At 48.9% G+C, this 24,024-nt stretch overlaps 1 protein-coding gene across 1 annotated transcript; it reads left to right on the forward strand.

The window, feature by feature from the left end:
• Window positions 1-303: 303 nt before the first annotated feature.
• Window positions 304-23,740, forward strand: LOC122394083 (hemolin-like). Its single transcript, XM_043390666.1, has 5 exons — window positions 304-341; window positions 8,125-8,267; window positions 8,736-8,856; window positions 9,106-9,274; window positions 23,624-23,740. The coding sequence occupies exons 1-5, from the start codon at window positions 304-306 to the stop codon at window positions 23,699-23,701; spliced, it is 549 nt and encodes a 182-aa protein (XP_043246601.1). The 3' UTR covers window positions 23,702-23,740.
• The last annotated feature ends 284 nt before the right edge of the window (window positions 23,741-24,024 follow it).

Genomic DNA, 24,024 nt, shown 5'->3' on the forward strand with positions numbered 1-24,024 from the left:
TTTGATTGCCGGGGATCGGGCCGGCCATGAGTCCCCCCACCCTCAAACTGAAAGTCTGGATCCACCCTGGTGCCCTAGCTAATCGTTAACTAGAATCAGCACACACACGTCGCGGTTTATATGTATACGCATAGATGTCGCAGCTATAGCGACACATGCAGTGCAAATGGCAGCAGACAGCAGTAGTTTTCCCTACCAAAGTGGTGGTTTTCTGCCACAGATGCTAGACGAGTCGGAATTTCCAAATACGCCTGGCTGACTGGTATTCCACAGCACGGGCCTGCTGCGCACTGCCTCAATCAGATGGCCATCTCCGACCCGACTGAAAGCGTAGAAAAATGGTCAGTTTTGAACCCCGCCGGCTGTGCCGCTGTGACCTCGAACCGCGTCATCATTTCACCCCAAGACATCCGTCCTCTCCGAACAAGGGGTAAAGGCATGCATATTAAAAAGCTGGTGTGGAGAAGGATTTGAAGGTCATGAGGATGGATACGACGGAACGGTGTAACGCCAGTCATCTAATGACGTGATTACGCATCTTGGGTCGCCTCTGCCGGGAGACGCGCGCGCCATCTATAGGTGGGTTGGTTACCAGATGAAGTCTGCAGTCTGCACATCACGGCGACAATGTGTAGTGTACGCAAAGGTGGTTCCACAAACTGGCGGATCCGGGGGGAGGGGGCATCTGGAGCAAATGCCCCATCTCAGCCCCCCCCCCCCACCCAGCAGCGCCCGAAATATAAGAAAATTAACGGTTATTTCAGGAAAAAAAAAAGATCACTCAACAACTTTTATTAGGGAAAGCTTGTATCCTGCGCAGCAGTGCGTAAGGAATCCAAATCCACAGTTTTTTGAATTTAGAGAAACCTTTTTAGGAGTATGCCCCATGCAGCGTCAGACCGCCTTTCTGGACCTGCCAGTGGTTCCACACTGATCGGAGTGGACACCTTTACTCGACTCATTGCGACATGATTCAATATGGCAATAATTTAGACACATCTTGCCATGCATTTTTGTGGAGGTGAAACATACCTAAATAATTTAGCACCTGGTGAGGGGGATCGTTAAATATTGCTGCCAAAAATGCATTCCAATATTGCGTGTAGTTTTTGCGTATTTGTGTTTGAAGATAATTATTATTGACCTGCAGAACAATGTTTCAAAAGAGGGGCTGAATTGACACAAGAATCAAAAGCAGGTAGTTATGAAAATAGCAATAGCTTAATGCTCATGCTTACTTTATGGTACTTTACATTTGCGATGATAGCGGGCCATGATGCTATGCTCAACTACGTCATGTGTACTGTACTGTACTTAAAATTGTGTGAAACTGGCCAAGTCGACTAATGTGTCCGCCTTTGAAATGCTCAGGGGAAAGTCTGTGATCCAGTCGTCGTCCCTGTCGATCTCCTGACAGACATTTCCCGGTGGCCCTGACTCCTGTCGGAGTTTTAAGTTTCTTAAAGGAAGGGTGCCACCTTTTGGACACAACGCAGTTTTTACAAGATTAGCCTCACATGAACCTAAAAACCGGCTTCACTTACCTATGCTCGAGACGGTCAGCATTGAATCCGCACGTGAAGTTATCATTTGCGAGTTTTGCTGCCAGCATTCGGGCAGGCAAAAATATTCAGCACTATTTCCTCGTCGTGTTAAGGGTATTTTATAAAACATGAAATCAGCAAAGGTATGTATAAAAGTTATACTTTTGAAGCATGTTTTATCATTTTGAAAGGGTATATTTTTTATGGTATACACTTAAGTTTTAAAATTTTAATTGGGAAGTTTTTCTAGTAAGTTGCATGAAGGGTGAAGGGTTCCATAGATCTCTTAAGCATTGTAAAGGAAAAACCTTTACTCGACTTATTTGATGTTCTTTAACTGTTGGCAAATATGGCCAACAGTTACCTACTTGGTTACCTACAACTTAGTTCAAATCATGTTATCTTCTTCCTTTTTATTTGTTCATCTTTTTGTCTCAGTTGCGCCATCAATGCAAATGGCAGAATGATATGTTGCCATGACAACAGGATATGCCAGCCGTCCTAGCTGCCACATCAAACGACCTTGAGTTGTAGTGGTGATATAAACAACGATCTTTTTTTTTGGCCAATGTATTAAATGCAATGTTTCTGTTTTTTGTATATTGTGGACGCGCTAACCACGTCTAAAAATTCAAATAAGTAAAATAGATTCATAGAACAAAAATTTCGGAAGGTGGCACCCTTCCTTTAAACTTCTCGCAGTTCACGTGCCGCTGGATTCGGGTATAAGGCACGGTAGCTTTAGAGTGTTGCCGTTGGGAATTTTCGACGCGTACCAGATTCTGAGTGAAAATGTACCAAAACGAACCTATTTCGTACCATATGGGGTATGCCAATGTACCAAGTTATGTACCATTGTATAAAATACATCAAAACGTCATAGATCAGCAAGATTCTATATAAATTCCGGTCAATTTCTGTGTTTGGTGCTCATATTTGGATATATCAGGATGTGATATGCAACATCTGCTGTCCGTATTCACTTCATACTCGTAATATGAGTTGCTTTAACCGCATTGATGTTACGTAAGTCAGGCTAACAATAATTGTAACTTCTCATGCCTACAATATTGCTAAGGAATATAGTTATAGTTCTTTTTTTTCAACAGCGGTTTGGCTCCAAGTTGATTATCGAAGCTCTCACGTTAGTTTTTGCAACTTCAGCGTCTGACCAATTAATAATTTCTTACCAGTAAAATATTCAATTTCAAATTTGCTCGGTAAATACATGCAAATTGTATCTTCAAAAATTATCATACAATGATGACGTCACTGGTGGCAGCTGGCAGCTTATATCCCTACGGTGGCTTAATGTGTCGACGAATTTGAGGAAAATTTCAGTTTCATTGTTACCGAGGTCAGAACGGAGTAAATAATTCTGTCCATGGTAGTTATAGGTATTCTGGTTATACATTACATTGCAACTTCGACAGCATGACATCACTGTTCCAATGTTTAGTTCTAAAAAGTACGCATCAGCATGGAATTTATCGGGAATAAATCACATGTTAAAATAAGGCGACGTTCGATTTTCTCAAGCTCAGTTTTTGGTCGTTTGTACGCGTTTTACGTGCTTAGTCGAAAAATGTACTTGAATTCAAACCGGTTTTGAAAAAAACGAGCTACAGAAATATGTTTAGGAAGATGCTTATTTAAGTGGTCTTCCTGTTACAGCATATTCGTTTTAATATTGATTCTGATTGATTTTTGGAGGCAGAAATCTATAAATTTAACGTAAAAAGAAATGCTTGCGCGAAACCGTGAAATGTACCAGATTGGGGCCTCATTGTACCAGCGTACCAGAAAGTGTTGAAATGTACCAGATCTGGTACAATCGTACCATAGCGGCAACACTGACTGCTTTACCCGGATATTTCTTCCCATAAGGAATTCTGATGGGCACCGGTCTGTACTTGCATGAGGCGTGTTGCAATAGGCCATGAGCCATGCGTTGAGTTCCCTTTTTTCCAACTTTTTTCATCCGATCCTTCTGCGCGCGCTGCATGGATGACCTTGGCTAGTGAGGACATCATCTTCTCGGCCAACCCGTTCGCTTGAGGATGGCCGGGAGTTACAGTTTCGGACACGAATCCTGGCTCCGTTGCGTACCATTTCCATTCATATGAATTGAATGGTGGGCCACCATCGTGGATGACCACTTCAGGTACGCCGTGTCTTGCCCAGATTCCATCCAGCTGAGGTGTCACCACGTCAGCACTCGTGGAACGGACTCTCGTGACCTCAGGGAAGCGACTGTAGACATCTACTACCACCAAGCAGTAATGACCTCTCGGGCCACCGATGGGCCCCTTGAAGTCGGTGGCGACGGTGTGCCATGGTCTCGGAGGGAGTGGTCTTCCGACCATAGGCGCCGGCCGATTTTCCTTGCTAGCTGCAGTGCACCCCAAACATGGCCGAACGTATTCTTTTGTGAGCCGCCCAAGTCTGGGATACCGCTGGGGCGTGGGGGGGAGGGTACGACCTTCGATGTGCACGTTAGAGGCGCACGCCGATTGCTTCAAAACAGTATGCGATCTCAACTCGGTTGTTCGCCTAAAAAGTAGTAAGTTTTGGGCGAGGAACTAGTTCGTCGTCAACGAATTCAAGTTTTAGAGTCCCATAGCAGCCGACAAATTTTTCGTGTTACGATATTACAACTGAGATAGCAATCTCGATTCTCGAATCGGACCGCGAGTTCAATACACGTTCATCGAAAATTAGTGCAATTACGGAGTTATGGAGATTGGTAATGGTAATTACCAATGACAATAGTTTGCACCGAAACCCTTCCACGGTGGCTAGCAAGTCCACAGACCACACCCATAAGGCGAAACACATGCCTAACAAGCTCACCTTGAGGCCATCGCTGACCCGGTCACCTAGCCATACATGGGTGAAAGCCGGGTATCGCGTGGTGCAGACTGCAGAGGTGTACAGCCCTCTGCGCACTGCGTGGTAGGTATTCTTTTTCGACAAAACCGAGAATAACTCGAATACTATGCTGTCACTCGGAAATCGTAACAGCAAGACGCGCGAGGCTCCGTACCTTAGATTGGACTTATCGTGGTATAGATTTCCCATCCAGTTTGGCAAGAAACACCAAAGTTTATATTTGCCCCCAAAACAAACTTTTGCATTTTGCTGCCACACTAGGCGTATACTTTGTTTAGAGTGATAGACCCAATCGAAGGAGTGGAGCACGGCACATCTATGTGCAATGAGTTCCGACCCACTGATAACATAGTCTTTGAGTTATTGTCAGTTTTGTCGAATAAAGAATACCTACCACGCAGTGTGCAGAGGGCTGTACATATGTAGACATGGCCGAATTAAGTAATCGAAGAAGTGAAATTGACAAATTAAAATAAATTATAAAAACCGTCGAAAATCAATAAGACGAAATAAATAAAGACCCTGCGGTTTTTCGCAGATCTCAAAAACGGCAGCGCCGAAAAAAAGAATACCTACCACGCAGTGTGCAGAGGGCTGTTCATATGTAGACATGGCCGAATTAAGTAATCGAAGAAGTTAAATTGACAAATTAAAATAAATTATAAAAACCGTCGAAAATCAATAAGACGAAATAAATAAAGACCCTGCGGTTTTTCGCAGATCTCAAAAACGGCAGCGCGGAGCGCAGCCGTTTTTTGCACACATGTTTGTGCATCTTTTCCGCACACGTTAAAATTTCAGACCCAGGTCGCCATAGGTCAGGTCACCAGGTCACGCCAAGTGACCTCACCTCAGAAAAAAATAAGAATGCTCGTCAGAGCTACACCGATTGATCGATTGCCTTGAAACTTTCAGCGATGGATTACAGCAACATTGTCTATAAAATGTATATCTCGGAATTTTGATATCGGCGACCTAAGGTCAGGTCAATTTTGCGGCCTCTCCATTAATAAACCTTAGTCAATGGGAGAAAATTGAAAAGCGTCTGTTTTGCACGAACGCTATTCTAGACAATCTCAAACATCGAGATGTAGGTAAGATTGACACACTGAACCAGAAAATGGCAACTGTGACCCCTCGTTATGTCCCCGAGGTCATCTCAGGTCACGAACAGAATATAACAGTTTTTCGCTAATAACTGCTGATAGAGGCGTGCTAGAGCGCTGAAACCGCCTTAGATGTGTTCGGCTCGACGTTGCGGATCGACTGATATGCAACATGACCTTTTCCGGTCAGGTCATGACCTTGACCTGAGGTCAAATATTCAAGTTGACCTTTCAAGGTCAAATTATGGTTCATTCGACGCGTCTCGACGAAAGGAACACGATGCTGGCAAAAGTAATATCATGGCCCTTTTGAGTCAAAAGTTATTGCCGAAAAAACGCTTTTCGTAAAAACGGCTATTTTTTAGTCTTTGCCCTCTGGAGGCTAAACCGTTGACCTGAGGTCAAATCTGAGAACATTGTTCAGAAAGGTCTGTAAAAGGGCTATCGAATGCGCTTTTCCGCAGCGCTGTAGCTCTATCGGTTCCCGAAATAGCCGTCGGCAGTTTCCAAAATGTTGAAATAGTCAACATTTTACCTTTGGTGACCTCTGGTGACTTGCACCGGCCCGGCGCGGGTTAATCCTCGTGGTTAATCACGCGCCACAATCAAACAAACACACTTCTGACGGAATGAGGCAACCGCGATATGCACCGCCTACACATATACGTGCTTTGAACATCGATAGCATAGAGAAGCAGAGGGTAGGCACCCGCTATCCAGCTTGCTGGCACCTTCATCGTGTCTTCTTGTGGTAAAAGATAGGCCTGATTTAACCCGCGCTCTGCTGGGGGGGGGGGGGGTTTGAACACACACCCCCTTGTGGTTTTTCGCGAATATCTCAAAAACGTTTTTGGTACACCTTATCATACATCAATTCTACACATGTTGTGAAAATTTCAGACCAAGGTCATTCAAGGTCAGGTCACCAGGTCACTTGAAGTGACCTCACCTCATAAAAAGTTTCAATGTCTGTCATAGCTACACCGAGTGACCGATCGCTTTGAAACTTTCAGCGATTGCTAAGAGCAATAGCATGTACAAAATGAATATCTCAGAATTTTGATATTGATGACCTAAAGTCAGGTCAATTTAGCGACCTCACGATTATAAGTCAATGGAAGAAAATTGAAATGCGCCTCTTTTGAACGAAAGACATTATAAACACTCCCTAACACCGAATTACAAGTGTTTTAGACACACTGAACATGAAAATGGTGTCCGTGACCCTTGTTTATGCCCTGAGGTCATCTTAAGTCACGAATGGTATCTAACAGTTTTTCGCAAATAACTTTTGATAGTGGCACGCTAGAGCGATGAAAACGCCTTAGATGTGTTCAGCTCGACGATACGGATCGACTGATATGCAACATGACCCTTTCCGGTCAGGTCATGACCTTGACCTGAGGTCAAATTTTCAAGTTGACCTTTCAAGGTCAAGGTATAGTTCTTTCGATGCGTCTTGACGAGAGGAACACGATGCCGGTAAAAGCAAGCTCGTACAGGGCTTGGGTCAAAAGTTATTGCAGAAAAACTGTTTCCGAAAAAAATCGGCTATTTTTGCAGTCTTTGCCCCCTGCAGGCAAAACCGTTGACGTTAGGTCAAATCTGAGAGAATTACTCAGTTAATAGGGCTATCGAATGCGCTTTTCCGCGGCGCGTAGCTCTATTTGTTCCCGAGCTATGCGTTAGCTTCTTGGAAATTTTCGACATTCGACCTGGAAATCGGCGAAATTTTGCCTTCAATGACCTGTGGTGACCTGACCTTTGACCTGAACAAAAAATTGACCGAAGTGATTTCGTCATTATTTTTTACGTTCTTTCGAACGCCGCCTTCCGCGTATCGCTACGTGGCCCAGGAGCCGAGTTACAAGGGGGGGGGGTGTTCAAACACCCCCCCCCCAGCAGGGCGTAGAAATCCAGGACCCCAGCGCCCAGCCGGGCGCGGGTTAAAGGCACTGAACTCTTTAAAATTTAGATACTTGACAGAATTCTTACAAATTTATCATTTATGTGCGTGATGCATGCTGTTATCCTTGCCATGCACCTCCAGCTTATGGCTCTAGACTGCAAACTCGACAAATACAGATTCATTAGGAAGTTCGATGTTTGAACACATCATTAAAGTGAGTCAGTAAACTCAAACTGTGCTAACGTTTTTTTGTTTTACAGTGTAGTGGCATATGCTCATAATTGAATTACAAACATATTCAAATTCGTCGGCCGTGCATTAAACTGCAAAGCTTGTGAGCAAATGGAACGTGGTTTACCTTACTAGTTACTGACGTACAGGATAGGTTACATACCTACTAGGGATGTCCATCGGATATTTGGCATTTCAATTCGAACGCATTTGGTATTTTATTGGTACTATGAATCCTCAATAATGTAAATAAGACTGAGAATTTGGTAAAAAGCTCAAAGTTGGTATTTTCCTCATATTCCCAAGTCGGTTTGGCTTCGGTATTTTTCCATGGGCATTGTTGGTATTTGGTTTGGTATCGGTATCACGAATTTCCGTAATTGACATCACTAATACCTATAGTGGCCGTTGGATTGACGCCGTTTGTCTGCGCCCCCGGCAGCGGCAGGCTGCGCACGTGGCGCGGTCGACTGATCGTGGAGGACACCTCTGTAGCCGATAACGGCACCATGGTGCAGTGCCGAGCGGCCAGCAGCGTCACACAGCAGGCGCGTCACAGCCGGGCCGGCCGGCTCACAGTCGCAGGTCCGTGCAGCTGCCGCCCCGCCCCGCCGCCACGCCGCTCCGTGGGCCGGCGACTTCTGGCGCCAACTGTGCCCGTGGGGGAAAGCACACCCGACCACTGATCAGTGCTCAGTCCCCGGTTCTTCAGTAGTTCTCAGTTCTTACATAGTTCCGTAGTTTCAGTTGCTGGTAAATGACGACTGGTGACTGGTGACTGGTAAATGACCACTGGTGAAAGATTATACGGTTTACGGATGTGTGATGCGTATGCATGTGTGTTTTTGTCTGTGATAGCCGATTGGTATGTCGTGGATACAGTTTGCTCGCTACACGCGCGGCCTCCTACACCACAATATCGAGCTGCTGTTTCGTTACTGCACCACCCCTCAGTCAGTACTCACCCAGTGGCCAGTCGCCACCGTTGAGTGTGATGCGGTGCTCAGTCCGCCACCGCCGCCAGTGTGTGACGCCGCGCACGGTGACCTGCAGAGCCGGCCGGCCGGAGCGCGCCGCGGCCCCTGCCGAACCTGCCGCGGGTCGTCACTGTCGCCGAGGGCGCCGACGCCGAGCTCTACTGCCTCGTCACGGGCCACCCGCCGCCGATAGTCCAGTGAGTCCAGTCCACACCCACCGGGTGGGCTGTGTGAACTGCGGAACAAAGCGTACCCCGGGTGGGATGGGGTCGGTGTTTTAGGTGTTCTGCGTCAGTAGGACGGAGTCGCTATTCCGCGTCGCTGAGTCCCAGTGTTAGACCCTGTGGCAGCCAGTCCGGTGCTCTGTGGGCTGTGGCAGTCACTGTCGTCTCTTGTGGCCCGAGCCCGTTCCGTCGCAGCCCGCCCATGGCGCTGTATCCCGGCAGGTGGCTGGAGGTGCGCGGCGCTGAGCTGACGCCGCTGCTCCCCTCTGGTCGTGTCGAGGTCAGCGGCCAGCGGCTGGTGGTGCGCCGGGTCAGGTCAGGGGACGCGGGCGTGTACCGGTGCTCGGCGACCTCGGCGGCGGGCAGCGCGGCGCGCGACACGCGACTGGAGGTGAGTGTTTTTGTTTGTTTATTTGTTTGTTTTGTTGGGTTAGGCCCTTTTGATCCAATGAGACCATTTCAGAGCCGGAAGGATGATAGGATATAGGGGGAGACATTGGTCTGGGCATGCACCAAAGTGAGTCGCCGGGGCTGAGCTCGTCCAGAGGACAGGCCACCCAGCCCCAAGGCACTCACTGCGCCCGGCTACGGGGTGCGCTCCCTCGGGAGCAGCGATGCCGCTCCAAGGGAGCAGCCCGCATGAGATAAAGTTGCCTGTCCAGCCCGGAGGGGGGTTGCGGTGTGGAGGAGAAGGATTTCAATATCCTGAGGATAGAAGCACGGAACGGTGGAGGTGAGTGGGGCCAAGGCAGTATATGTACCAGGTAGAATCATCCCATTGCGCAGCTTTTCTGCGCAGGTGGCGGGATGACGTCACCGAGGGTGCACAGCCGGCCGACGCCGCCGCGGGACCGCTCGGCGGGCGCGGATATTGAAATGCAAGGGGAAAAGAGCATGGTCGAATGAAAATGGGCGCAAACGGTTAAATTGAATCGAGGTAAGTAAGGTAAGGTCAGGTACATTCAAGTTAACAGACTACATTCAAGCTGCGACTGAGACTACCGACGGGTGGCAGTCGCGGATATCACGGGACTCGGCACGGCAGTATGGGACCGCAGATTCGCCGGGGGGTGGCCGTCTGATGCGCCGGTGTCGGTCCTATGATAGATCGGTATATTACACTCAGAGGCAGAGCTTCGTACGACAGAGTGCGGCCCCCAGAGTCGTCAGTTCGAAGCCCTTACAGGTGCCGGTGTGGGGCTATGAAGTGCGCTGAAATAGAGTCTCAGGCTTGGCCCGGCATGGGACCCAATGGAGATCAACAAGACTATTAAGAGCTATTAAGAGCTTGTGCGGTGCCTTCAGTAGACCTGTTGACTGTAGGGTGTGTCACTTGAAACGAAACAAACGGAAAATGTGCTAAAAACTTGCGCATGAACTAGAAATGAAAGGCCCTGGCAGTAAAAGTTTCGAAAAATCAAAATTCGTGCGGCGCCAGCCATTTTTGTTTCGCCCATATATAACCCATATACAGTCCAATGCGCCTGAGAGTATATATGCGTTCCTTTCTACACAATCGTGTCCGTAATGAAAAATGGCAAGTGAAACGACGTTCTACACATCAATTGACATCCATTTAGCATGATTTCTAAAAATCGTAGCCTCAAGTCTCCCCAGGTCAGGTCACCAGGTCCCCTCAAATGACCTTTTAAAGGCCTTCGGTATCAAATGCACGAGTCAGGCCCGAATGTTTTCTTTATTTCCAGTAAAACCCGACCAGAAACCAATAACTACGCAGAATAAATGCTTGATTTCTCCAAGGCATCACAGCATAACAATGTCTTCCAATGTTACGATTCAGAAACACACGACAGGCAGGTAAAACTGGTAAAATGCGACCATTCCGGTACAAAGTCCCAGTAAGTACTGAGTACTCTGCTCCAAAGCAAAACACAACAGCTCGACAGTGCAAGCGATGTCAGTTCTTAGTTAGGAGTAGCAGTAAACACCGTTGAAAAAAACGGTGTTTAACTCCGTTCTGTGAACATTAACACTAAACAGGAACAGCATCTCGCTTTGTGGTAAAAGCGGGCAGCATGCGGCGGTGCCGCAGACGGGCAGTTATGAGCCCATGACGCGCCTTCTCACCCAATACTTTGGAGGACGCCTCCGTGACCGTACGGACCACTCGCTCGACCGCCTGTGTGTGAACAGGATAGGGGGGCACGCTGTGCGGGGTCGCCGCGACCGCCTCCAGCTCCTCGCCACTCAGCTCGCTCAGGAGTGGTGGCTCCGTCACCAGCTCCTGCTCCCAGTCAATCAACTCTGTGAAGTGTGTGGCTTCGAAGTTGATCTCTGGCAGCTTGAACGGCCTGACGCCCACCATCTGCCGCTGTCTGGCACCTGCTATGTGGTGAATGGCGTCTTGCCTCGTCTTGTCGTCCTCGTCAGCCACCATAGCAAGGAGCAGTTGCTCTGGGTGAGCCCAGTAGGCGTTTCTTTGTATCACTGGGCGGACGATCTTCTGGATTTTCTTCGGCAGTCGGCGGAGGAGCTCCACGCTGCGGTAAAGGTTCTTGGAGCCGAGAGTGCAGCCACTGTTCAGACGAATGGTGAACCACATCGGGATGTAGTGCAGTAGCAGGAAGTTCACCAGCTGCTTCAGCTCGGAGCTCGGCACCGCAGTTGACATGTAGAGGCGTAGGATTCGTGACCCCAGTGTCAGCCAGCGAGCATGGTTGAGCTCGCCTATCTTCCGCCTTGCTACTGCATCGGGAACTGAGCCACACTGGACGGCCCGCGCCAGCCGGTACAACAGCTCCTGGTCTGCGCTGAGCTGCTTCACCGTTTCTTCCGGCATCTCCTCCACCAGTCCAGCCATGGCAGTGAAGGCGACCACATCTTTCCGCCATACCTCGGTTTGGCAGCTCTTGCCTATCGGCCCGTTCCAGGATTTCGGGCCAGATGTGGTGCCGTCCAAGGCATGGAATACATGTCTCAGATTCAGTTCGTTCGCGTGGATCTGACACACGAACCAGTGAACGGCGGTCTCGGAGGCTAGCTCAAAAAGCCGGCACGCTCCGCCTGCTGCCCCGGTATTCACAGCAGTCCCGTCGCATCCGAGAACCTTGATTGTGCTGCGCCTGCCACCACCGCTTCCGGGAGGTCCCGTGCCGCTGCCGCTGCCGCTGGGAGGGTCCGTACCGTCGTGGCTGCCACTGGGAGATCCCATCCCGCCAACACTTCCGCCGGTAGATCCCGTACCGCCGCCGCTGCCGAGCGGTCCGGTGCTGCCGCTGCCGAGCGGTCCGGCGCTGCCAGCGGGAGCTCCGACGCCTCCCATGTCGCTGATGGGTCCCGTGCCGCCATCGCCGCCAGGAGTGCTGCTTCTCTCGTCCCCTCCGGTGCTGGCGGTACCGCCGTAGCTGTCGGGAGCACTGCTGCCTTCGCCGCCGTACTGTTCGCTGACCGCATGGAGTTCGGCCGCGAGGTCGATGGCTCTGCCAGACCGAGGCGTGAAGTGTTTGACGTAACAGCCGCCGGGCTCACTAAGCACCACTACGTGTTCCTCCGTCTCAGTCGTTGTTGGTCGCCCTTTCACCGTCCTGTCCTTCCGGCCGTCAAAGTAGAGGCTTGTCAGTCCGTCTCGCAGGAGGTCATCATTCTCTCTTGTCGTTTTTCTTCTCGCTCGATCTCTGGCGCGCCATATTTTCTTGGGGTCTACGGCAGTCTCTGCTCCCAGTCGGCCGGTGTCCTGCTGAGTGCTGGTAGGCGTTTATCAGCGCCGCCGCTGCACGGTTGGTGATGCCGTACCGGTCCGCGGCCAGTGCCGTGTTGTAGAGCTCCGTATAATTCCATTCTTGCGCCGTTCGATGATCAGCATGGTCAACAGCTACACTCTCGTCGGAACCGTCTTCGCCAGCTTCTCCATCACTACTGGAATCGCCGCACGACCAAGTGTCAGCGAAGACTTCGGCGGGCTGGACGCCACTGGGCCCCTGTTCCTGTCGGTCGAGAGCTTCCCGCCGCTGCTGACGAGTGCTCCTCGCTGCACTTGTCGCGAGGTCGTGGGCGCCGAGGGATAGCTGGCGGCTGCCACGCTGGTCTTGGACGAAGTGCCACTCTTCCCGGGGAATCTTGGCTTGTGCAGGGCAGTCACAGCGCTCGCGGACGGGACACTTACACTGAGCGATATCAAACAGTGCTTGAAGATTGTGGGTGCTTGGCTGTCCTCCTCGCCGCTTGATTGACATCTTATTGACGAGTCTCAGCTCACCATAGCAATCCAGCCTTATTCGTCTGGTCACGTACTTTAAATCATGTACAGGGATGCCTTCTGATTCCCACATGGAAATCACCTCTTGAGCAACATCCCGAAAAAAGGTAGAAGCCTCTTGATTACGATGAGCCGTTTTGTTGTTCCCTTGTAGCCATTTAACGTAGCTAGCTACATCGCCTTTAGTGGGCAGTTGTGTTTTCGGCAACGGAGCGGGGTGGCCGATAATGAAATGCTTACTTTTTGATCTCGTGACTTTCGGCATGTCATCTACGACCGTCAACTTATCAGTTACTACAAATAATCCACAAATAACCCAAATTATCCAGTTCGGTGCTACACCGTGTTATCGTCACGACCGTCACATAATTGACTCAAAAATTTGTTTGTTTACATCCAAATATATGGTCAAGAATATTTTAAAACTTTTAGTATGTAATCATCTGACGATATCTAAGTGTGTGATACTGCTTTCGATAATCAAAATATTTTAAATATCAATAATTGAGTAAATTTGATGTTGAAGTTATATTTTTTAAATAGATTTCGTGTATTTCCAGTACATAATATGTGAACAATTAATAAAACACTTGTGGTCTTACGGACTCAGGATCGTTGTAGATGGCGCTGCATACGGTTTGTCACAGATTGTAGATGTCGCCCCAGTCGAATAATCTAAATTTTGATTTCCGATAAAAAAAGTCGCGGCGTCGTGGAGAAATGCCTCTATGGGCGTGTTTTTATGTAGTTAACTTATTTTTAGGGTCATCCGCAAAATTTCCGACCATTTTCCATCAGATTTTCGAGAAAAACCTATCAAGTGACACACCCTACTGTTGAGCCTTTAAAGACCGGCGTGATGCTCTGGGATGCCGACGGGGGCCATTAGAGTCACCAGTGGGCGGCCATCGGATGTGCCGGTGAGCGGGCCTTACGAGTCGCTGGTATAAAGAAGCCCTACAGGTGCCTGTGTGGGGCTGAGAACCCTGGCGTGAAGTTTCAGAGGCAATTATTGGACCTTAGCTCAGCGAGGTTTAAGAGCTGTCGTGGTGCCTTCAGTAGCCTGTACATGTGCAACCCTTGAAGACCTGCGTGGTACTCTCAGACGCTGATGAGTGTCCTCAGAAGTCAGAATAGCCGGTGTGGGCCATCAGAGCTGCCAGTGGGCCGTGTTGGGCCCTCAAAAGCACTGGTGTGGAGCCCTTAGAGGTGCCGCTGTGGGGCCAAAAGAGGCGCCGGTGTGGGGTCCCAAGAGGCGCCGAGATGGGGCTCTTGCTGATGCCGATGTGGGGCTATGAAAAGCGCTGGCTCTCAGATGGCGGTATGAGACCATCAGGTCTAAGCGTGCTCTAACTTCTAAGCGTTATGTGAAACTTGTGTGGTGCCTTCGGGAGCCCGTGGGGTGCCTTCAGGAGCCCTGAGCGGTTCTTAGAGACCGACATGGTACTCCAAGACGCCAGTGGGGCCCTCAGAGTCGCCGGTGGGCGACCGTCAGATGTGCTGAGGTGGGCCCCCTCGGGGGTGCACGGCCGGCCGACACCTGTAGACGCCCTCAGGAACCGCTCGGCGAGCATCAGTACAACCCACGATCCGCTACTGTCACATCTTTATAATAATTTAAATCTAAGATGAGGCCCGAACTGCTTTTTTTTTGCTTAGATTGCAATGCACGTATGACATACTCGCTAGCTTACGAAAGACAACATAATTTTGAACAATATCACCTCGATACGACCGTTGAAATAATAGCTCAAACGTCAACACAGCTTCCGCGTTGCACATACTATACGCGCCTTCCCAGCAGGTTTACACAAGGAACAGTGCAATGCACCAAGCATACTAGAATAAACTAAACCTCATTTGCGATGGAGACTACTGCCGGGTGGCGGCTGCGCCTTGGCAGCTGCGGATATCACAGGACTCGACTGACGAAACATTCACGGGACTCCGCTGACGGCACATATCACAAGACTCGCCGGTCGGCACATAAAAGAAAACTCCACTGGGGAATGAGGGCCCATGATACCTGAAACGGCGGCGACAGGCAGGGATCAATCTGGAGCTGGCTGGCCCCGGCGGACGGCGGCGATGAACGGACTCTGGACTGTAATCGCCACGCCCCGTGGCCGTGTGGATTGTTCATGACGGTAATACAATACAATATAATACAATACAATACAATACAATACAATACAAAAACAAGGCGGCGGCGATGAACGGGGGTGTTGATATACGGCGATGAAGGATCATCTTGGCTGACGGAGATGACACCGCGGTTCCCGGCAGGCAGCCGAGACCACTGGTCCCGGCGGACGGCGGTGACATCGCATGTCACGAATCGGGCTAGCGCTGGCTCGTGACATGCTGCGGCGCTGCCGGACCTGTCTGTTGGCTCTTCGGTCATCCCGCTGCCTCTTCAGCTGCTGGCGCAGCTCTCCGACGCGCATGAACATGCGCACTCGAGCCAGCCGGCGCGCGATCCGCTGGTCCAGCCCTGGATGGCGCTGACTGATGACCTGCGAGAGCCGGCGAAGAAGTCCTGGCTGGACAGAACGACGAGCCCATGATGCGCTTGAAATCATCGTCGAACTCGCAGACCACCGCCATCCACCACGGCCGTGGCATGAACAGTCCGCCGCGGCTGAGGGCACTCAGCCACGAGCTGGGCACCGAGTTCAGCTGCTCCTCGGAGGCCTCGGCGGATGGACAGCCCAGCGTAGGGTCGATGTGATGCCATTTTCCGCGCCACATAGCCAGCCACGAATGCTAGGCCATGACGGTCCAGGCCCAGCTCGTCCGACCCCCGCCGAAGTTAGTTGGTAGCACTGCTGCTCCACGGCGTACATTTCCTACCAGCCCATAGGGTTTACATGTTAAATGGCCTGTTTTTGGCGAGCGATATCTCGGTCAACCTTTGAAGGAATCAATGGTTCTTAGTCTCAAATGATAGATCGATGAATTTTCTTTCGACAATTCCTCTACCATTTTTCACGAAACCCAGCTGATCTTCAACGGCGTACAGGGTAAAGATTTCTCTGCATGCCAGCACCCGCGACGCGCCCCTCCGACGGTTCGCGCGCAGTCCTCGGTAGCGCAGTCGGTAGCCTATCGGACTACGCATCCGAGGGTCGTGAGTTCGAATCCTGGAAGTGGCGCGCGATATTGACTTGAATTTAATAATTTAGATTTATGAATGATTGCATAATCGATAAATTATAGCTAATCTAATGTATCTGCCCACTAATCTGCCTCCTAGAACCTGTTATTCAAGAAATTTAAGAAATGAATGTCACGTGCGCGTCATGACTGCCTCCCATAAACGCTACCATATTCTAGCTTGAGCTAAACTTTTGCTAGTCTCGACCACATATAGTAGGTTTTCTAGTAGTTATCCTAGAAATTCCTACCAAAATTCGTCCTACCCTTCACTCAACATACCCTGCAGCTCGTCTGCCCGGTTGTCTGCGGAACCAGGTGTTTCACGCACGGCAGCGTAGGCGTGGTCGACCTCGGCTTGCTCTGCCGTCTGGTCGACGAACTGAAAAACAACAAACAGTCATGATCAGAGGCAGCATGGAAATTACGATCAAAAGGGTGTGTACGTGGTACAGTTCGGCCCCCGCCAAAGTTAGTTGGCAGCACTGCTGCTCCACGGCGTACATTTCCTACCAGCCCATAGGGTTTACATGTTAAATGGCCTGTTTTCGGCGAGCGATATCTCGGTCAACCTTTGAAGGAATCCGTGGTTCTTAGTCTCAAATGATAGATCGATGAATTTTCGTTCGACAATTCCTCTACCATTTTTCACGAAACCCAGCCGATCTTCTACGGCGTACAGGGTAAAGATTTCTCTGCACGCCAGCACCCGCGATCCGGCTCTCCGATCGTCGGCGCGCGGGTCTCGGTAGCGCAGTCGGTAGCGTATCGGACTACGGATCCGAGGGTCGTGAGTTCGAATCCTGGGAGGGCCGCGTGATTTCGGCTAGAATTGAATGATGTAGATTCTTGAATGTTTGCATAATCAATTATTAATGGCTAATTGAATGTATCTGCCCACTAATCGGCCCCTAAAACCTGTTATTTAAAAATTTAATAAATGAATGTCACGTGCGCGTCACGACTGCCAACCATAAGCGCTACCATATTCTAGTTTGAACTAAGTTTTTGCTAGTCCCGACCACATATAGTAGGTTTTCTAGTAGTTATACTAGAAATTCCTACCAAAGTTCGTCCTACCCTTCACTCAATATACCCTGGTACAGTTAGCCGTCATGGCGCACAGGTCCTTATGACGATCAGCAATAATACAAGAAAATATCACACCAAAACCATTTAGGGTACGATTAAAACTTAACTTATGAAGGACGATCGAACGAAGAAGACCTTAAACTTTTATAAAAAAAAAAAAACTAATCAGCTGTGATATTTATCCAACTTGAAATAGTGGGAAAAGCCGTGTAAAGGAACAATATTGATACAAAGTGATAGCGTCGTGACTTATTTTCCAACTTAAAAGCGTAAGGCTGGCCCTAGGAGTTAAATATATTTTACTGTTTAAAAATTTGAATATACATGGTGGCGAAGCATAGCGCAGGTACTAGTCAGTGGTCACGACCACCCGAGCAGGGAATCTTCTACTGAATACTCACCAGAACGTCGAGGCCGTCCAGTGCGCTGCCGCTGACGGTGTCGGAGTGGGTCACTGCAGCGTCCGTGGACAGGAAGTCGGGACCAGCCTCGACCTCCACTGCCCGCTCCGGACACGGTACGGCCCGCAGAGCAGACAGGGCCTTCAACAAAATTCGTAGCCGCTGACGGACCTCCACGGCATCTGGGTGCGTGTTCGGGCTGCACATGCTTCTGAGCTGGCTGAAGGTGTTCTCCAGGCAGTCCTGGTTGAGCCTGGCGGTGAGAATGTACTTCAGCTGATCCGGGTACGCCGACGTCAGGTCAGGGTACAGGCCGCGCAGAGACGCCGAGCTGCGCAGCATCCCGCGCTCGAACGGCAGCAGGGCGGACGTCGAGACTGGGCGGCGCCTGGTGCCAGCCTTCCGCGCACTGGAGGCGAGGTGGTCCATATCACTCAGCGCTGCGCCCTGAGCCGCCCTGGCGGCATCAGACATCCCGAACCCGCATCGCTCCAGCTTGGGGTCGCTGACGCATCGGCTGTTCAAGACATCGAACCACCGGTCGATAATCCGGATGACTCGAGCGACGGCGTCCTTCTGTAGCCAGTAGCACCACCTCCATGGCGGTGGCCACGGTGTTGCTGAACAGCCGGGTGGCCAGATAAACCCGTTGGGCTGTCTGGCCGCGAGCCTGCAACAACATTTCTATACCACTTAATGACACGTTTTCTGCGGCCAGAGTAACAAGTACCTGATAACCAAAAAGAAAAAGAAAAGAGCTTACAATGAAAGTGGCTTTGTATCAGTATATGTATGGTATCAAATATCACTAATAAATTAATCCTACACGGAACATATCTTCACATGGGCACCAATACATGTTTCGACAAGGAGACTGAAGAGAACTACGTGTCTGCTTAATAAAACTAACGTTAGTTGCCTTACCAGAACAAATGGCGCTTGCTACCATGAACTCTAGATAAATCTAAAAGGGGTCAAAGCAAAATTAATGTCCAAAGTGAGCACAAAAAGTGCCATACGACCCTCGATGCAGAGATCAGTTAGTCTGGGGCAGATCTTCTTCTCAGCACCGTCCACCGCCCGTAGCTGCTGGAAGGGCGACGCGTCCAGGCAGATCTCGCCGCCATTGCCGTCAGTGGTATGAGCAGTCCGCCTCCCTCCTTTACCACGTGGTGGCGAATCAATTTCACCAGATGGGGCACGTCGGCGAAGACCCACAGCTTCCTCAAATAAAATTAATGGTTGTATTGATATACAATTTCAATTCTATAATTATGAAAGGACATTGACTAATGTACAGGCCAGTCATTATGCAATTTGAGAGTGAAGTGCGCTGAGGATGAGGTACTCAATAATGCAAGCATTAAGTTCAAGTTTTAGTTACAAAGTGGCGTAACTGTTGAAAATTAGTTACAATGGTAATTGTATTCAATAATAGGATATGAGAATATTATGAAATGAATATTAGAATCGCAAGTCACCTTGCATAACATATCCATAGATAATCAATAAAAAGTTGGTAAGCGAGAACAGTAAAATAGCACAACTATCTATTAATTTTAGTTTTGGGTTATACGCTACCTATAATCCAAATAAAATTTAAACAAGGTAGGCAGACTCACTTGGTGGGATCGGCGGGATGAGAGATCCAGGTTCTCTCCCGGTCTACACCAGCGTCCCTCCAGAGCGACTCATTGTTGGGTCCCATGTCGCTTGTGACCGCTCTGATGTCCAGCCCGAGCTCCTTCAGAGTGCGCACGACGGCGCTCAGCTTCGCCATGGTCATGGGTGCGTCCCGTTCATGAAAGATGGGCTGTTTCCATGGGGAGCACAGCCCACGCACCACCATCAGCTGGAGCTTGGAGCCGGCGAGGATCCTGTCCGCACTCTGGTCGTAGGAAGGCATGCTATCCAGGGCCATCTCGTCAAAACAGATGCAGGAGATCCGCTCGAGGCCAGTCATCGCCTCCACCGCCGGGCGAAGCACGCACACCGCGGCATCGATGACGCCGAAGCCAATCTGGAAGCTCCGAGTCCAGCGGGCCAGGGTGCTGTTCGACGGCAGCGGGATGTTCAGCACGTGCTGGGCGTAGGTGTAGGCCTTGCGGCTGATGGAGCAGAGGTCGACAGCCTTGGCCACATCTTCCGCTTTCCAGCGGATGCGGCGCCCAGTAGCCAATCGCTGCAACTGTTGATTGCTGAGGACTTACTGGGGCGCTGAGGCCAGGCTGAGCATCCGGCGCAGCTTCGACACCTCACGCCGGAGATGTGCCGTTTCACGGCGCCACTTAATCCGATGAGCGCGATGTCTCGCCTGCAGTCTGCGAAGTTCCTTCTTCAGCTTCTGGATCTGCTGGCGGTCTGCAGACATCTTGTGGAAAAAATCAATACGAAGTATTTTCAAGAACATAACTACAAAGTGCAAAGTTGCTTGCATCTACACAAAAGACTGTGACAAAACCCTGTAAAACACTGTGATATCTTATCTAATAACAATGCATATTTTTTGGAGTTGGCATTCAACCCTTAGCAATGTATTTGCGAATTATAAAAACTACTAGAGACAAACAGTGCCTTGAGACCAACAGCAACCATATTGACTGAAAACTCTGCTGGAAGCAGCTTAAAGACAACCATGTTTGACAAGCTGTCTGTTGACAGTAGGCGGAAGCGGAAAGATGATTGCTTTTCTTTACTACATTCAACCAGAGCATACTGGATAAAGGGTACTGTTAAACTGCAATGTTGAATCAATAATTCATTATCCTTTTAAATGTGCTAATTCTTGTAGGGGAGACCCGGGAGGTATGGGCCGGTTTTGTGAAAAGGCAATTTTCTTCCAGTGGGCAGTGGCTAGAACCGGTTTTTCACTCTTGTGTACGTGAAATTGCCTTTCGCCTGTAACGTGCCTGATATTAGGCATCTGGGATCAACTATTTTGTCTCAAGATAATTTTCAATAAATCATTGCTTTTTCGATTCGTCAAAATACACCGGGAGGTATGGGCCATGGCCCGGGAGGTATGGGCCGGTGCCATGTTTCATATTCTTTTCTCAACAATGAGAATAATACTCGTAGCTGGTATCTACTATCTACAATAATACTCGTAACCTTGATCTCTCTTATTACGGAGCGAGCGAAGCGAGCGGAGTCTCATACTGAATTAAGGGAAAATCCTGAGTATGAGCGGCCGGCCGGCCGGCCGGCCGTGGGGACGCTCTTTAAAAGCTAATATCTTAGGAACGGGACATCCGATTGACAAGCGGTCTTCTTTACTGAATGTCACTTGGACGTAAAAGTTCTGTGGTGTGATAGCCACCATGCGTTCTTGCCAACCACCGCACGTGGCGCGTGGTAAAGTTGGACATTTTTTAAGAACCCCCAAAATTGCAACCTCAATAACGGCACAACGGTTGGGCCGATTGAATTGAAACTCGGTACACAGTTAGGTCTCCATCAGATAATTCATCTGCATGTGTTAAGGTTGGGGTGCTACAGCACGTGCGCACGTGCAGGGGGCGCTCCCAGATCTCGAGAACGGCTGGGCCGATTGCGCTCAAATTTGATACACGGTTGGGGACCAGTTAGTAGGGTGCCATGCAAAAGTCAGTTTGGACCCCGCTTGCACGTGCGCACGTGCAGTGTGCCGCTTCCAGATCTCGAGAACGGCTAGGCCGATTGCGCTGAAATTTGGCACATCGCTAAAGACCGGTTAGTAGGGTGCAGTGCACAAGTTAGTTGGAGGTACCCCCTCGCAATTTCGCACGTGCAAGGCCCATCCTCTCGCTCGCTCCGTTCGTCGCCCAAAAGGCGTTTTACTGGTTAATGTTTTGCGGCGTTTTTGCGTTTTTTTTTGTTTGCGGTTTGCGGCGGGCGGGCGTTTGTTTATTTTTTGCGACCTTTGCGTTGGCGTTTCGGGCGTGCGTCACAATGCAAAGTTCAAACCTTCGGGCCACAGCGCTCCTCGAAAAGCGCTGCCCTCGTAATACTCGTAACCTTGATCTCTCTTAGAGCCCGGGAACCGCATAAGCGGCCAACAGCTTACTTCATGGAGGTCACTTGAGCCCATATGTATTTTGGTGAACTCAATCGTGCACCATGAAATAAGATCAATAATATTGTTCTGTTCGAATGAAATTTGAAGTTAAATTTTCGACTTTGCGTGACAAAAATAAAAGTTATTGACGGGGACATTCAATGAAAGCATCTTTTTATTTATTTAGGATCAACGGGGTGGGTGGCCCGAACCTCCCGGTTAGGACGCCAGAATGTGCGTAGCATTCCGTCTCATAATCTTGCAAGAAAGCTTCAAATTGTCTATCCAGTCATAATTTTCATGCTTTAAACTTTATGTTGGCGATGGTCTGACATCATAAAACGAGCCTGGTTCAAATTTATCACGAATTTCCTGTATGTACCGTATTTTACTCGAAGGGGCAAAAACGCTTTATCACCGCTCATTGCCAAAGAAGACTCAGGAAGATTTTGAAAATCACTTGGGTTGTATAACGGAATGGCTGCTACCAGTTAACGCCGTCAAATGTGTAAAAATACGCAACACTTCTTCAAAACTGCGATAGCCCATACCTCCAGGGGGCCCATACCTCCCGGGTCTCCCCTAAATGTTTCACAACTTTAACCCGGCACCGCCTGGGCTATTTCCGTACCCACGACAGCCTGGGGGGGGGGGGTCGGATCCGACCCCCCCCCCTGTTATCTCGAGAACCAATGGTCGTATCGAGCCCCGCGAGGCGGCGTTCGAAAGGTCTCTACGAGACCTTCCCAAAGCACTCTTAAGATTTTAAGATTGAGGTCAACTTTCGGGTCAAGGTCAGGTCAAAGGTCAAATTCAGGGGTTTTGCATGATTAGGCTTACGGACAGCGGAATCGATAGCTGCTGCTCGAAACTCACCAAAAATGACCTCAAAGGCCTAGTGAAGGTACCATATGTGTATAGGGGTCATACTAAGTACGGGTCAAGGTCAGGTCAGGTCACGAAAGGTCACGGTTTTCAATTTCTGCTACATGGGCGTGCGACACATGTTTTATGGCTTATTTTTCACGCCGAATCCGATGGTAATGGTTATATGTGACCCCAAGTCACTGTGCTGGTGATAAGTGTGCATTGAAAGCATAAAAAATCGTTTATACTATACGAGGGCTGAGAAAAAAGGTCAATTTTTCAACTTTTTATTTTTGACATAAAAATGCACTTTTCTAGACGAGCTTTGTCCCAGGAATCTAGTGGTGCCATTTGTTTTCACATGCGATGTTCAGAAGTACCTCTAATTCACGAAAATGCTTATGACGTCACCATGCCCTATACATGTTGGAGCTATTTTTTACAATTTGGGGGTCAAAAATCAAGATAGAAAGTTGAAATTTGGGGCATCTAATGTTCTAATAGAGCTCTACAACATATACTCCGGTTTTTTGGAAATTCCCAAAATTTTGGATTTTATTAGCTGTTTTCCCAAAAATATAGTTTTTTGAATTTTTAGGGGTGAAAAACGCATTTTATGGAAAATCCGAGATAGCCATTTTAAAGAACTCGTTGAGCTGCGTCTTTTCATGTCCTTAATTTGCAATTTGCTTTAAACCCTGATTTTTGGCGATTTTTTAAACATTTACCACTTTTTGACTAAAAACGCCATGTAGTTACATCACTAAAATCGATATATCTAAAAAAAATTTGGAAATTTTTTCTTAAAAATTGCACAGGAGACGTCAAATTGATGGGGGAGAAGGTATGCCAAGTTTCAAGTAGATAGCGAGAGTGGTTCATGAGTTATTCAAGAAAAACGGAGGGGGGTCGGATCCGACCCCCCCCCCCAGGCGGTCGCGGGTTAAAATGCTTACTTTCGGTCTCCATCAGGTGCAGACTCTCCTGGAGCTTCTGCGAACTGAGAAGCTGGTGATTCTTGTTCCACCAAGAGATCTTGAACCTGCTTGACTGAGCTCCTTCTCTTCAACCTTTCCTCCTTGGCTGTGCCACTGCTGAAGGCATTCAAGAAAACATCAGAAATATCTCATGTCAGGATGTTACAGCTTGTTGGCACTTAAAACTTAAGTCAATTTTAATTGAGTATGACCATTAATGTCAACATCGTTTTGAAAACAGCATAATATTTGCTAAGAGAAAGAATGTGAAAAGTGCTTAGCTCAAATTGTATTGGAAAGTTGAATAAAATTTCGAAAATATGTTATAGTCACTGAATAATATCTTAAGCGATAAAGGCTGAATGATTGATTAACAGTTAAATTTAAGACCAGTGG

This window comes from Amphibalanus amphitrite, unplaced genomic scaffold (genome assembly GCF_019059575.1).
Source record: "Amphibalanus amphitrite isolate SeventyFive unplaced genomic scaffold, NRLGWU_Aamphi_draft 000572F_arrow, whole genome shotgun sequence".
Lineage (NCBI taxonomy): Eukaryota > Metazoa > Arthropoda > Thecostraca > Balanomorpha > Balanidae > Amphibalanus > Amphibalanus amphitrite.

Bases quoted from the DNA above. Each gene is read 5' to 3' on its own strand.
- LOC122394083 (XM_043390666.1), top strand. From the start codon at position 304: ATGGCCATCTCCGACCCGACTGAAAGCGTAGAAAAATG. The intron at 8,268-8,735 runs GTCCGTGCAGCT...GGTGACCTGCAG, and splicing joins CGGCCGGCTCACAGTCGCAG to AGCCGGCCGGCCGGAGCGCG. The intron at 8,857-9,105 runs GTGAGTCCAGTC...GTATCCCGGCAG, and splicing joins CACCCGCCGCCGATAGTCCA to GTGGCTGGAGGTGCGCGGCG.